At 42.8% G+C, this 15,220-nt stretch overlaps 1 protein-coding gene across 2 annotated transcripts in view; it reads right to left on the bottom strand.

The window, feature by feature from the left end:
* Window positions 1-15,220, bottom strand: part of LOC115150456 (growth/differentiation factor 11) — a 48,678-nt gene that overhangs the window by 18,709 nt on the left and 14,749 nt on the right. For both annotated transcript variants that reach the window (XM_029693769.1, XM_029693770.1), the window contains exon 2: window positions 10,549-10,922. In XM_029693769.1, coding sequence (XP_029549629.1) covers window positions 10,549-10,922 — 374 coding nt within the window. The remainder of the gene's footprint in view (window positions 1-10,548; window positions 10,923-15,220) is intronic.

Genomic DNA, 15,220 nt, shown 5'->3' with positions numbered 1-15,220 from the left:
CGTAATGGTGTCTTTTTGTAGGCACTAACTCTGCCATGGTTCGTTGAACAAAGCCTATGGGGAAATTAATGTAATTTTTGTAGGGTTATTTAATAAATGCTGAAAATAAGGTCCGTGGTAAATATGGGCTTTTTTATACGTTTTGTTCTATGAGATAATCTTCAACAGCTAATGTCACTTTTTGAAGGCTTTATGTAATAAAATAAACATACACATAAAGGTCATGTTAACTGACTGATATCTCATAGAACAAAACCTATAAGATTTCATAAACCTGTTATTCGCAGACCTTTTCGGCATTTATTCCAAAACTCTATTCTTTCCCCATTAATTTTGCCAATATGAATGGCTGCACGAACAAGATCATTTAAAAAAAAAAATTTTTAGGAATAGAAGGTGGTGAGTTCTATAAAGACAGTTTGCAGGCTGGATTTTGCATCATTCAAGTAAACTGTTACTTTAAATTGTCATGTAAAATAACTTGTTTGCTGGCATTGGCTTGTGTTGCCCGTAACGATGCTAATGCTAAGCTATATTTGAGTAGACAAAACCATGTCTTGGATACTTTTTTATCCAAGAAAAGAGGTTAATTTGTTGTTTGTTTTAATAGTCAGAAACAACCATTGGCTGGGTCAATCTAATTTTAACAAACCAAATTACTCCATCAACACACTATGTTGTTGATGAAACGTGTTTTGCTAGCCTGAGTTATAATACTCTACACCACCATTCATTTTTCACATCGTGAATGTAAAAACAAATCAAATTAATTGTGTGATTGGTGTAGGCTTACCTTGGCCTGACGTTTTTTAATAGCCGTGTGGTTCTCTCTCGGATAAGTTGAGAATTCCCTGTCAAAACGAGTGACATGTAGGCCCAGGAGGCTTAACTAGCCTAGCAGGCCTGGAGCCTCAAATGAAGGACACTAACAAACATTTTAAAAGCTGCAGGATGTGTTTATTTTGCTTTATTCTGAGACAATGTGGACTGTCCTGACTTACAATGTAGCAACTGTTTGCTTGCAGAGAACTACAGGGGCTAAGTGGCTACTCTCAGCAAACAAGTAGCGAACCTACACAAGCTACAGGGGAATCCACACCTGCCTACATTTCTTTCTTTTCAACCACAGTAGCCAGACGCCGCTCTGGCCTGGTGGAAGTGTCGCCACCGTGTCAGATCTCTGCAGCCGACTGGCAGGTACTCTGCAGGGATCCCTCCCCGAAGGGGTCCCCCCCTTCCCTGGAGAATGGAGCTAGTAGGATGTTCCTTGATGACTTGGTGGATGTTCCTGTTCTCGATCCTACCAATCAGCCATGGAAATATGTCACCTGCTGTGGAAGTCGAAAACAGCGTCCTCTGGCAACGGGGGCCTCCTTGGAGATGTTAAGCCCGGACCGGACACAGACCAGAAATAGCTTCGCCGCCCAGGATCCAGAGGTTCCGGCAACTTCTTCCCTGGGGGCTTCCAATTCGAGATCGTATCCAGAGGTTACCTGCGCCTTCATCCTCTTTTCTGTTTCCCTCTCCGGTGGCTTCTACATCGGGTTCAGATCCTCAGAGCTTTCACCCTCATCAGACAGTGAGACTGTCCAAGACTCCGGCCAATTCATCATCCATGGTGGATACTACAGCTGGCTCGGGTCCATCTGGCCCCACCGCCCTTCGGTCCTCGAGGGGTTTTTGAAACCACTTGAGGCGAAACAACGGCTGGACCTCCTCAGCCATTGCACCAGCTGTCATCATTGGCAGTTCTATGGTAAGAAACATCATGGTTCCTGGGGCAAAAATCCTGTGCTATCCTAGAGCACGAGTACAGGATATTACAAGGCTGCTTTCGACCGTTCTACAACAGATGGCGGGAGCTGATGCTGTCGTAGTCTATGTGGGGTCAAACGATATTAGGAGTTGTAGCTCGGAACTGCTGAAAATTGATTTTAAAGAACTGATTCTAGCAGTGAAAGATTTTTAAAAAGCGGCCAATTATTTCAGGTCCGGTACCATCGTTGGGCCGTGGGTGTGAAATATTTACTGCCTACTGGCATTACACACTTGGCTAAAAGATTACGCTAGCTCTGCTGGAATCACTTTCATAGATAACTTTGACAGTTTCTGGAAACAGAAGATGCTCTACAGGAATGACGGAGTCCATCCAAATCATCTTGGCTCCTGTCCACACATTTCAAGGCTGCATTGAGACAAATGACCCAAGCCCAGCTCAGATGATCCCTACCATTGTGTCGCTAAGTTGTTGTAGTGCTGCTGCTAATGTACATTGTCCCAGGGGTGTTGGAAGACACAATGTAAGTAACTTAATTTATGTCCCTCTAACTGCCCTGCATGTCTCTGTTGATCCTACAGCTATTGTATGCAGTAATCATGTGCCTATAAACCAGAGTTTTACTAATACCACGGACGTGCCCTACTAGGAAGTCCACTGTGTGCAGCTCACCCTGTACTATCAGCTCGAATATAAATAACATTGTCATGTCTACTTCTGATAAGCTTCCCAGTAAAGCAATTAAAACAAGCATCCCAGAGAAGTGCTAAAAATAGCCCACGTTAACAGATGTAGCCTAAGAAACAAGTTTCATGAAATCAATAACTTGCTCGTAAAAGATGACATTAATATTATATTTCTGAAACTCACTTAGATAATACCTTTGATACAGTGGTAGCAATAAAAAAACAATTATTTTTATTTTATTTCACCTTTATTTAAACAGGTAGGCTAATTGAGAACAAGTTCTCATTTGCAACTGCGACCTGGCCAAGATAAAGCGTAGCAATTCGACACATACAACAACAGAGTTACACATGGAATAAACAAAACACAGTCAAAAATACAGTAGAACAAAAGAAAACAAAAAGTCTATATACAGTGAGTGCAAATGAGGTAAGTTAAGGCAATAAATAGGCCATGGTGGCGAAGTAATTACAATATAGCAATTAAACACTGGAATGGTAGATGTGCAGAAGATGGCTTTAACATCTACAGACAAGACAGAAATGCCAATGGGTGCGGTGTCGCGGTCTATATTCAGAACCACATTCCTGTAAAGATTAGAGAGAATCTCATGTTAAATACTGTTGAAGTAATATGGCTACAGGTTCATCTGCCTCACCTAAAGCCCATTCTTGCTATAGACCACCAAGTGCTAACAGTTAGTATCTGGATAATATGTGTGAAATGCTTGATAATATGTGATTTCCACAGAAGTACATTTTCTGGGTGATTTTAAATATTTACTGGATTTTATCAAGCTGCCCACTCAAGAAAAGGCCTCAAAATGTATCCAGTATCAGTCAACCTACAAGGGTAGTTACAAACTGCACAGGAATGAAATCCTCAACATGTATGGATCACATCTTTACTAATGCTGCTGAAATTTGCTTTAAAGCAGTATGTAAAGCCATTGGCTGTAGTGATCACAATATAGTAGCCATATCAAAGTTCCAAAGGCTGAGCCTAATATTGTCACATCTTGATCTGTTTCACCTGTCTTTGTGATTGTCTCCACCCCCCTCCAGGTGTCACCCATCTTCCCCATTATCCCCTTTGTATTTATACCTGTGTTTTCTGTCTGTCTGTGCCAATTTGTCTTGTTTGTTCAAGTCAACCAGCATTTTGTGTCTCAGCGCCTGCTTCCCCCCACCCATTTCATTGGCAAGATTAGCAAACTTCCACTCCCGAGTAGGGCAGCGGTCTAAGGCACTGCATCAATGCTGAGGCGTCACTACAGCCTTTGGTTCCAGGAGACCCATGAAGTGGAGCACAATTGGTCCAGCATTGTCCGGGTTAGGGGAGGGTTTGGCCGGCCGGGATTTCCATGTCTCATCGTACTCTAGCAACTCCTTGTGGCGGGCCAGGCACCTGCAAGCTGAACTCTGTCGTCAGTTGGATAGTGTATCCTCCGACACATTGGTGCGGCTGGCTTCCGTGTCAGCTTGTGTCAAAAGTAACGCAGGGTCGTGTTTCAGAGGACGCATGGCTCTCGACCTTCGCCTCTCCCAAGTCTGTAGGGGAGTTGCAGCGATGAGACAAGACTATCAATTGGATACCACGATTGAGAAATGGGCTAAAAGTTATAAAAAAATTTGCAAACTTAGGCATGACATGCCAGCAACAAACGCACACACTATACATCCAAGTATAACTGACCATATTATGAAAGACGAGCATCGTAATTTTGAATTTTGTATGGAAGAGGTGAACAAAATTGTCTATCAACAATGACAAGCCACCGGGGTCTGACAACTTGGATGGAAAATTACTGCGGATAATAGCGGACGATATTGCAACTCATACCTGCCACATCTTCAATTTAAGCCTACAAAAAGTGGGCCCTCAGGCCTGGATGGAAGCAAAGTAATTATGCTACCTAAGAATAGTAAAGCCCCTTTACTGGCTTAAATAGCCATCCAATCAACCAGTTACCAACCCTTCGTAAACTTTTGGGAAGGACATTCAACAAACACAGCACTTACACTGATTGGCTGAGAGAAATTGATGATGAAAAGATTGTGGGAGCTGTCTTTTTAGACTTCAGTGTGGCTTTTGACATCAGTCTGCTGCTGGAAAAATGTATGTTATGGCTTTACACCCATCCACTATATTGTGGATAAAGAGTTACCTGTCTAACAGAACACAGAGGGTGTTATTTAACGGAAACCTCCAACATAATCCAGGTTGAATAAGGAATTCCCCAGGGCAGCTGTTTAGGCCCCTTTTTTCAATCTTTAATGACATGCCACTCGCTTTGAGGAAAGCCAGTGTCTATGCGGCTGACTCAACACTATACACGTCAGCTACTACAGCGACTGAAATGACTGCAACACTTAAAGAGCTGCAGTTTCAGAATGGGTGGCTAGGAATAAGTTAGTCCTAAATATTTCAATCTAAAAGCATTGTATTTTGGACAAAATATTTCCCTAAACCTCAACTAAATCTTGTAATGAATCATGTGGAAATTTAGCAAGTTGAGGTGACTAAACTGCTTGGAGTAACCCTGGATTGTAAACTGTCATGGTCAAAACATGTTAATACAACAGTAGCTAAAATGTCTGTTCACCAAGAGGGATGGTGAATTGGCCTACACTTGGCACAGAACAGGGTAGCACGGCTGGCCCTTAAATGTAAACAGAGAGCTAACATTAAGACATGCATGTCAATCTCTCATGGCTCAAAGTGGAGAGATTGACTTCATCACTACTTGTTTTGTAAGAAGTGTTGACAAGCTGAATGCACTGATCTTTTTGTTTAAACTAATAGCACACAGCTCAGACACCCATGCGTACCCCACAAGACATGCCAGACATGTCTCTTCACAATCCCCAAGTCCAGAACAGACGGTGGGAGGCGCACAGTACTACATAGAGCCTTGACTACATGGAACTCTATTCCACATCAGGTAAAAAAAGATAAAAATGGAACAGTGGGGATTGTGAAGAGACACACACGTACAAACACACGCATACATAAGCTAGCACACACGTACATTGAAATATTGTATGGTGGTATTATACACTTTGTATTGTAGATATGCAGTGGTGTAATAATGTTATATGATGTACTGTTATCTTTTGTTTTATGTGTGATGTAAGTGCCTTAATGTTTTTGGACCCCAGGCAGAGTAGCAGCTAATGGGGATCCCAAATAAATACAAACGTCAACTACAGTTGAAGTCAGAAGTTTACATACACTCACTTAGGTTGGAGTCATTAAAACTCATTTTTAAACCACTCCACAAATTTCTTGTTAGCAAACTATAGTTTTGTCAAATCGGTTAGGACATCTACTTTGTGCATGACACAAGTCATTTTTCCAACAATTGTTTACAGGCAGATTATTTCACTGTATCACAATTCCAGTGGGTCAGAAGTTTACATATACAATGTTGACTGTGCCTTTAAACAGCTTGGAAAATTCCAGAAAATGATGTCATGGCTTTAGAAACTTCTGATATGCTAATTGACATCATTTGAGTCAATTGGAGGTGTACCTGTGGATGTATTTCAAGGCCTACCTTCAAACTCAGTGCCTCTTTGCTTGACATCATGGGAAAATCAAAAGAAATCAACTAAGTCCTCAGAAAAAAAATTGTAGACCTCCACAAGTCTTGTTCATCCTTGGGAGCAATTTCCAAACGCCTGAAGGTATCACGTTCATCTGTACAAACAATAGTACGCAAGTATAAACACCATGGGACCACACAGCCGTCATACCACTCAGGAAGGAGACGCGTTCTGTCTCCTAGAGATAAACATACTTTGGTACGAAAAGTGCAAATCAATCCCTGAACAACAGCAAAGGACCTTGTGAAGATGCTGGAGGAAACAGGTACAAATGTATCTAGATCCACTGTAAAACGAGTCCTATAATTGACATACCGCTCAGCAAGGAAGAAGCCACTGCTCCAAAACCGCCATAAAAAAGCCAGACTACGGTTTGCAACTGCACATGGGGACAAAGATTGTACTTTTTGGAGAAATGTCCTCTGGTCTGATGAAACACAAATAGAACTGTTTGGCCATAATGACCATCGTTATGTTTGGAGGAAAAAGGGGGAGGCTTGCAAGCCGGATAACACCATCCCAACCGTGAAGCACGGGGGTGGCAGCATCATGTTGTGGGGGTGCTTTGCTGCAGGAGGGACTGGTGCACTTCACTAAATACAGTGGGGGAAAAAAGTATTTGATCCCCTGCTGATTTTGTACATTTGCCCACTTACAAACAAATGATCAGTCTATAATTTTAATCGTAGGTTTATTTGAACAGTGAGAGACAGAATAACCTGTTATGGCTAGGGGGCAGTATTTTCACGGCCAGATAAAAAACGTAACCGATTTCATCTGATTATTACTCCTGCCCAGAAACTAGAATATGCATATAATTATTAGCTTTGGATAGAAAACACTCCAAAGTTTCTAAAACTGTTTGAATGGTGTCTGTGAGTATAACAGAACTCATTTGGCAGGCCAAAACCTGAGAAGATTCTGTACAGGAAGTACCCTGTCTGACCATTTCTTGCCCTTGTTGATTATCTCTATCCAGTACAGGGGATCTCTGCTGTGACACTTCCTACGGCTCCCATGGGATCTCAGAAGGCGGCAAAAAGCAGAATCGTGGCTTTGCAGGTTCTGGCTGAAAAACATTAGCGCGTTTGGGTAGTGGCCAGTAACAGTACTATGAGACTCAGGCTCGTGCACGAGGGGATAGCATGCTTTTATTTTCTCTCTCTTTGTACGTACAAACGCTTTCCCGGTCGGAATATTATCGCTTTTTTACGAGAAAAGTGGCATAAAAATTGATTTTAAACAGCGGTTGACATGCTTCGAAGTACGGTAATGGAATATTTAGAAATCTTTTGTCACGAAATGCGCCATGCTCGTGACCCTTATTTACACTTCGGATAGTGTCTTGAACGCACGAACAAAACGCCGCTGTTTGGATATAACTATGGATTATTTTGGACCAAACCAACATTTGTTATTGAAGTAGAAGTCCTGGGAGTGCATTCTGACGAAGAACACCAAAGGTAATCAAACTTTTCTAATAGTAAATCGGAGTTTGGTGAAGGCTAAACTTGCTGGGTGTCTAAATAGCTAGCCCTGTGATGCCGGGCTATCTACTGAGAATATTGCAAAATGTGCTTTCACCGACAAGCTATTTTAAAATCGGACATATCGAGTGCATAGAGGAGTTCTGTATCTATAATTCTTAAAATAATTGTTATGTTTTTTGTGAACGTTTATCGTGAGTAATTTAGTAAATTCACCGGAAGTTTGCGGGGGGTATGCTAGTTCTGAACGTCACATGCTAATGTAAAAAAGCTGGTTTTTGATATAAATATGAACTTGATTGAACAAAACATGCATGCATTGTATAACATAATGTCCTAGGGTTGTCATCTGATGAAGATCAAAGGTTAGTGCTGCATTTAGCTGTGGTTTTGTTTTTTGTGACATTATATGCTAGCTTGAAAAATGGGTGTCTGATTATTTCTGGCTGGGTACTCTGCTGACATAATCTAATGTTTTGCTTTCGCTGTAAAGCCTTTTTGAAATCGGACAGTGTGGTTAGATTAACGAGAGTCTTGTCTTTAAAATGCTGTAAAATAGTCATATGTTTGAAAAATGGAAGTTTTCGGATTTTCGAGGAGTTTGTATTTCGCGCCACGCCCATCATTGGATATTGGAGCAGGTGTTCCGCTAGCGGAACGTCTAGATGTAAGAGGATAACAACAAAAAAATCCAGAAAAACGCATGTCAAAAATGTTATAAAATGATTTGCATTTTAATGAGGGAAATAAGTATTTGAACCCTCTGCAAAACATGACTTAGTACTTGATTGCAAAACCCTTGTTGGCAATCAGAGGTCAGATGTTTCTTGTAGTTAGCCACCAGGTTTGCACACATCTCAGGAAGGATTTTGTCCCACGACTCTTTGCAGATCTTCTCCAAGTCATTAAGGTTTCGAGGCTGACGTTTGGCAACTCGAACCTTCAGCTCCCTCCACAGGTTTTCTATGGGATTAAGGTCTGGAGACTGGCTAGGCCACTCCAGGACCTTAATGTGCTTCTTCTTGAGCCACTCCTTTGTTGCCTTGGCCGTGTGTTTGGGGTCATTGTCATGCTGGAATACCCATCCACGACCCATTTTCAATGCCCTGACTGAGGGAAGGAGGTTTTCACCCAAGATTTGACGGTACATGGCCCCGTCCATCGTCCCTTTGATGCGGCGAAGTTGTCCTGTTCCCTTAGCAGAAAAACACCCCCAAAGCATAATGTTTCCACCTCCATGTTTGACGGTGGAGATGGTGTTCTTGGGGTCATAGGCAGCATTCCTCCTCCTCCAAACACGGTTAGATGAGTTGATGTCAAAGAGCTCCATTTCGGTCTCATCTGACCACAACACTTTCACCAGTTGTCCTCTGAGTCATTCAGATGTTCATTGGCAGACTTCAGTCGGGCCTGTATATGTGCTTTCTTGAGCAGGGGGACCTTGCGGGCGCTGCAGGATTTCAGTCCTTCACAGCGTAGTGTGTTACCAATTGTTTTCTTGGTGACTATGGTCCCAGCTGCCTTGATCATTGACAAGATCCTCCCGTGTAGTTCTGGGCTGATTCCTCACCGATCTCATGATCATTGCAACTCCACGAGGTGAGATCTTGCGTGGAGTCCCAGGCCGAGGGAGATTGACAGTTCTTTTGTGTTTCTTCCATTTGCGAATCATCCCACCAACTGTTGTCACCTTCTCACCAAGCTGCTTGGCGATGGTCTTGTAGCCCATTCCAGCCTTGTGTAGGTCTACAATCTTGTCCCTGACATCCTTGGAGAGCTCTTTGGTCTTGGCCATGGTGGAGAGTTTGGAATCTGATTGATTGCTTCTGTGGACAGGTGTCTTTTTTACAGGTAACAAGCTGCGGTTAGGAGCACTCCCTTTAAGAGTGTGCTCCTAATCTCAGCTCGTTACCTGTATAAAAGACACCTGGGAGCCAGAAATCTTTCTGATTGAGAGGGGGTCAAATACTTATTTCCCTAATTAAAATGCTAATCAATTTATAACATTTTTAACATGCGTTTTTCTGAATATTTTTGTTGTTATTCTGTCTCTCACTGTTCAAATAAACCTACCATTAAAATTATACACTGATCCTTTCTTTGTCAGTGGGCAAACGTACAAAATCAGCAGGGGATCAAATACTTTTTTCCCCCACTGTAGATGGCATCATGAGGGAGGAAAATTATGTGGATATATTGAAGCAACATCTCAAGACATCAGTCAGGAAGTTAAAGCTTGGTCGCAAATGGGTCTTCTAAATGGACAATGACCCCAAGCATACTTCCAAAGTTGTGGCAAAATGGCTTAAGGACAACAAGGTCAAGGTATTGGAGTGGCCATCACAAAGCCCTGACCTCAATCCCATAGAAAAGTTGTGGGCAGAACTGAAAAAACGTGTGCAAGCAAGAAGGCCTACAAACCTGACTCAGTTACACCAGCTCTGTCAGGAGGAATGGGCCAGAATTCACCTAACTTATTGTGGGAAGGTTGTGGAAGGCAACCCGAAACATTTGACCCAAGTTAAACAATTTATAGGCAATGCTGCCAAATACTAATTGAGTGTATGTAAACTTCTGACCCACTGGGAATGTAACGAAATAAATAAGATTAAATAAATCTTTCTCTCTACTATTATTCTGACATTTCACATTCTTAAAATAAAGTGGTGATCCTAACTGACCTAAGACAGGGAATTTTTACTAGGATTAAATGTCAGGAATTGTGAAAAACTGAGTTCAAATGTATTTGGCTAAGGTGTATGTAAACTTTCAACTGTATCTCAAGTGGTCTTTCCTTGATTCCTTGCATCCTATCTCCCTGCATAATTCTCAACCGTATTGGAGGAGAAGGTCCAAGGTACCTCCCTTTGGACCTACTTCTCCAATGCATTTTGAATATGAGGTGTGGAGAGAGGATGCCAGGAATTGAGGATAGATTAATTGACAAAGTGTCAGTGTGTAAGGCTGCGACAGGTCTGAGGGTCCTTACCAGCCCTTCCTCCCCTGGTCTCAGCGAGGTCACTGCCAGGTCGTTGCCGCTCTCGTCGAAGGCATTGATGTCGATCCCCCAGTTGGTGTGCGGCTGCTTGAACCAGTTCTGCAGCACGTGCTTGAAGTCGATACTCTGCCAGTGGCCCACACGTGAATTGAGCTCGATCTTCAATGAGCGGATGCGGATGTGGCGGCTGCCCTGCTCCGTGACAGGCTTCAGCCTGAGGATCTGCAGGTAGACGGTGGAAGTCTGCTGCAGCGGCCGAAGGTACACCCACAGCTGAGCTTTCAGCACCTTGGTGAACATGAGTTTGGGGCTGAACTTAAAGAAGCAGCAGCTGGGCTTGCCGTCCACCTGCACCAAGGGCTCCGCTGTGGGATAGAGAAACACAGACAGGGTTTCTACATTAATAAAGGTTTATATTTTTTTCTTGTGTTTTATGCTATTTGCCTCATGACTCCTGTGTGCCTTGTTGACTATGAACGTGCTTGTTTACCCAACCGTGGGACAGACTGTTTGGTCCCATCCTCGGGACTCTGACTCTATTTGTTACACGGACTCTTGGCCTCCCATCCTATTCTAACCACCTCCTGCTGGCTTTGTATTCATGTTACCTGATGAAATTGCTGTACAATATTATCTTGTTTCCATCTGATGCACATTCAAATGTCATTAAAAAACACTGCAGTGCTCTCCTTGTCCTCTGCCATGGCCTGATTGCATTACTGCTGATGATATCTTCAAATGTGCATATACACCTTGGCCCCAATTCTGACTTGTGCTCTGATATCTGTTTCACAGATTTCTGCTCTCGTAAAAGCCTGAGTTTCCTGCACGTTAACACTAGAAGCTTATTACCTAAAATGTATCAGTTGAAAGTGTGGGTTCACAGCTCCAATCCAGATGTGTTGGTCATTACTGAGACGTGGTTAAGGAAGAGTGTTTTGAACACTGATGTTAACCTTTCTGGTTATAACCTTTTTCGGCAAGAGCGATCATCCAAAGGTGGTGGAGTGGCAAACTTTACCAAGGAACACCTTCAGTGCTCGGTTGTCTCCGTCAAGTCTGAGCAATTTGATTTGCTGGTTTTAAGCATTAAACTTTCAAATAGCTCTTTGTTGGCTGGGTGTTATCATCCACCATCAGCACTGGCCTGTACCCTAAATTCTCTCCTGGCCCCTTACACTAAGTCTGAATTTGTCCTGCTAGGTGACCTAAACTGGGACATGCTTAAACCCCCTGACCAAGTCCTAAAGCAATGGGACTCCCTAAAAGTTTCTCTGATTATTACCAATCCCACAAGGTATGACTCCAAACACCCAGAAAAGGCTACTCTCCTTGTTATCCTCACAAATAATCCTGATAGGTATCAGTCTGGTGTTTTCTGTAATGACCTTAGTGATCACTGTTTTACAGCCTGTGTTCGTAATGGCTGCTCAGTGAAACGACCTGTCCTGATTTGTCATAGACGCTTGTTAAAAAACTTTAATGAGCAAGCCTTCCTTCATGACCTGGCCTCTGTAAATTGGTATAGAAGCTTGATCCCCTCTGTCGAAGACGCTTGGACCTTCTTTTTTTCTATTTTCAGTGGTATTGTTAACAAACACGCCCCCATAAAGAAAATGATAATTAAAAACAGGTTCAGCCCCTGGTTCGACTGTGATTTGGCAGAGTTACTCCATCTCAAGAATTCTATTTGGTGAAAGGCTCAGCACATGCATACTCAGGCTGACTGGCTATCGTTCAGGCAAATGAGAAATAAGTGCACTCAGGCTACCCGGAAGGCCAAAGTTAGTTACTTAAAGGAGCAGTTCTCTTTCTCTGTGGGTCTAACCCCAAGAAGTTCTGGAAAACAGTTAAAGACCTGGAGAATAAACCCTCTTCCTCACAGCTGCCCATGTCCCTTAATGTTGATGATGTGGTTGTTACTGACAAGGAGCACATGGCTGAGCTCTTTAATCGCCACGTCATTAAGTCAGGATTCCTATTTGACTCAGCCATGCCTCATTGCCCGTCCAACATTTCCTCATCTCCCAGCCCTTCTAATGCGACTACCTCTTTTTCCCCTGCCCCGCTACAAAGCTTATCTCTGCAGGCATTCACTTATTCTGAGGTGCTAAAGGAGCTCCTTAAAAACTTAACCCCCAGAAAACATTGGGGTCAGATGGTTTATATCCTTTCTTCTTTAAGTTTGCTGCCCCTATCATCGCCAAGCCTATCTCTGACCTTTTTAACCTGTCTCTCCTCTCTGGGGAGGTTCCCATTGCTTGGAAGGCAGCCTCAGTGCGTCCTTTGTCAATAATCAACTGACTGGCTTTCTTGATGTCTATAGTATTCTCTCTGGTATGCAATCTGGTTTCCGCTCAGGTCACTGAAACCTTAAAGCTCCTAAATTATGTCACCATTGCTTTTGATTCTAAGCAATGTTGTGCTCTATTTTTATTGATTTGGCCAAAGCTTTTTATATGGAAGACCATTCCATATTTGTGGGCTGGCTACGGAGTATTGGTGTCTCTGAGGGGTCTTTGGCCTGGTTTGCTAACTACCTCTCTCAAAGAATGCAATGTATAAAGTCAGAATATCTGCTGTCTCAGCCACTGCCTGTCACCAAGGGAGTACACCAAGGCTCGATCCCAGGCCCCACGCTCTTCTCAATTTACATCAACAACATAGCTCAGGCAGTAGGAAGCTCTCTCATCCATTTATATGCAGATGATAGTCTTATACTCACCTGGCCTCTCCCCGGATTTTGTGTTAAACGCTCTACAACAAAGCTTTCTTTGTGTCCAACAAGCTCTCTGCCCTTAACCTTGTTCTGAACACCTCCAAAACAAAGGTCATGTGGTTTGGTAAGAAGAATGCCCCGCTCCCCACCGGTGTGGTTACTACCTCTGAGGGTTTAGAGCTTGAGGTAGTCACCTCATATAAGTACTTGGGAGTATGACTAGACGGTACACTGTCCTTCTCTCAGCACATATCAAAGCTGCAGGCTAAGTTTAAATCTAGACTTAGTTTCCTCTATTGTAATCGCTTCTCTTTAACCCCAGCTGCCAAACTAACCCTGATTCAGATGACTATCCTACCCATGCTTGGTTACGTATACGTCATTTATAGATCTGCAGGTATGGGTTCTCTCGAGCGGCTAGATGCTCTTTACTATTTGGCCATTCGATTTGCCACCAATGCTCCTGATAGGACACATCACTGCACTCTATACCGTCGCAAGACCCACTGGTTGATGCTTATTTATAAAAGCCTCTTAGGCCTCACTCCCCCTATCTGAGATACCTACTGCAGCCCTCACCCTCCACTGCAGCCCTCATCCTCCACATACAACACTAAAGGTCCCCAAAGTACACACATCCCTGGGTCACTCCTCTTTTCAGTTTGCTGCAGCTAGCGACTGGAACTAGCTGCAAAAAACACTCGAACTGGACAGTTTTATCTCCATTTCTTCATTCAAAGACTCAATCATGTTCACTTACTGACAGTTGTGGCTGCTTCGCTTGATGTCTCTACCTTTGTCTTTGTGCTGTTGTCTGTGCCCAATAATGTTTGTACCATGTTTTGTGCTGCTACCATGTTGTGCTGCTGCCATGTTGTCATGTGTTGCTGCCATGCTATGTTGTTGTCTTAGGTCTCACTTTATGTAGTGTTGTGGTGTCTCTCTTGTCATGATGTGTGTTATGTCCTATATTAGTTTTTATTTTAATCCCAGGCCCAGTCCCCGCCGGAGGCCTTTTACCTTTTGGTCAGGCCGTCATTGTCAATACGAATTTGTTCTTAACTGACTTGCCTAGTTAAAAAAAGGTTAAACCTTTTGTCTATGTTGTCAATATCTTTCATACTTTAAGATGAAAAAAAGGTAATGCCTTTGAAAAAACAGCTTCAAAGAAACATTTGAGAGACTACAAAATGTAGTAAATGTTACAGCTAACTAAGAGGACTGGTCAAACGAAGCCTCTAAATCCAATGAGTGGATTTGCCAGATGTCATAATGAAGATATCACATATCATGGTGGAGCACGGGAGATATTATCGCATTGTTTTATACCTATCCAATCCTTTCAGTTATACACGGTGCCTAGGGGGAAGTGGCTAGGGTCGATTTAACATTTTGCAACTGACTTATATCACCGAATGATAGAAGCTCTCCACTCCAAATCCAAGAGCTGCCATTGGTTTACATCAGTAAATGTCTGACGCAGCATGGAGATCCCGCCTGTGGGGTTCACAGGTCAAAACAGATCTCTGCACAGCTGCCACCAAAATCACAGGCAGGAGGAGTGAGGGGGAGTTAGATGGGAGACAGAAGAGGCAGGAAAACAGCTAAGCAGCACTAACCATAAAATGGTTACTAGATCCCCTGAGCAAACTCATGATGGAGCCATCAGTTTGAAATAATTAGCCGTTTTGGAGCCACTACCAGTCTAGATTAACTAACATTTGTGGAGATTTTAATGGGCTCTGTAGAGCTGAGCTGTATTATAAAGTAATTTAGGGACAATACCCAAATGACAAGTTATGGTTACTGTTGCAGTCTCAGAAGCAAAAAAAACATTTGAAAGAAAAGAGAAGCTTTTAAACCATTGGATATCCATTGACTATTCATATCTTAGTACTTGGCCTTCATTCAGAGTATTTCACTGATGTAGGCTACCACTTATGT

Source organism: Salmo trutta, chromosome 16 (genome assembly GCF_901001165.1).
Source record: "Salmo trutta chromosome 16, fSalTru1.1, whole genome shotgun sequence".
Taxonomy (NCBI): Eukaryota; Metazoa; Chordata; class Actinopteri; order Salmoniformes; family Salmonidae; genus Salmo; species Salmo trutta.
This window is presented reverse-complemented; position numbering and strand designations above follow the sequence as displayed.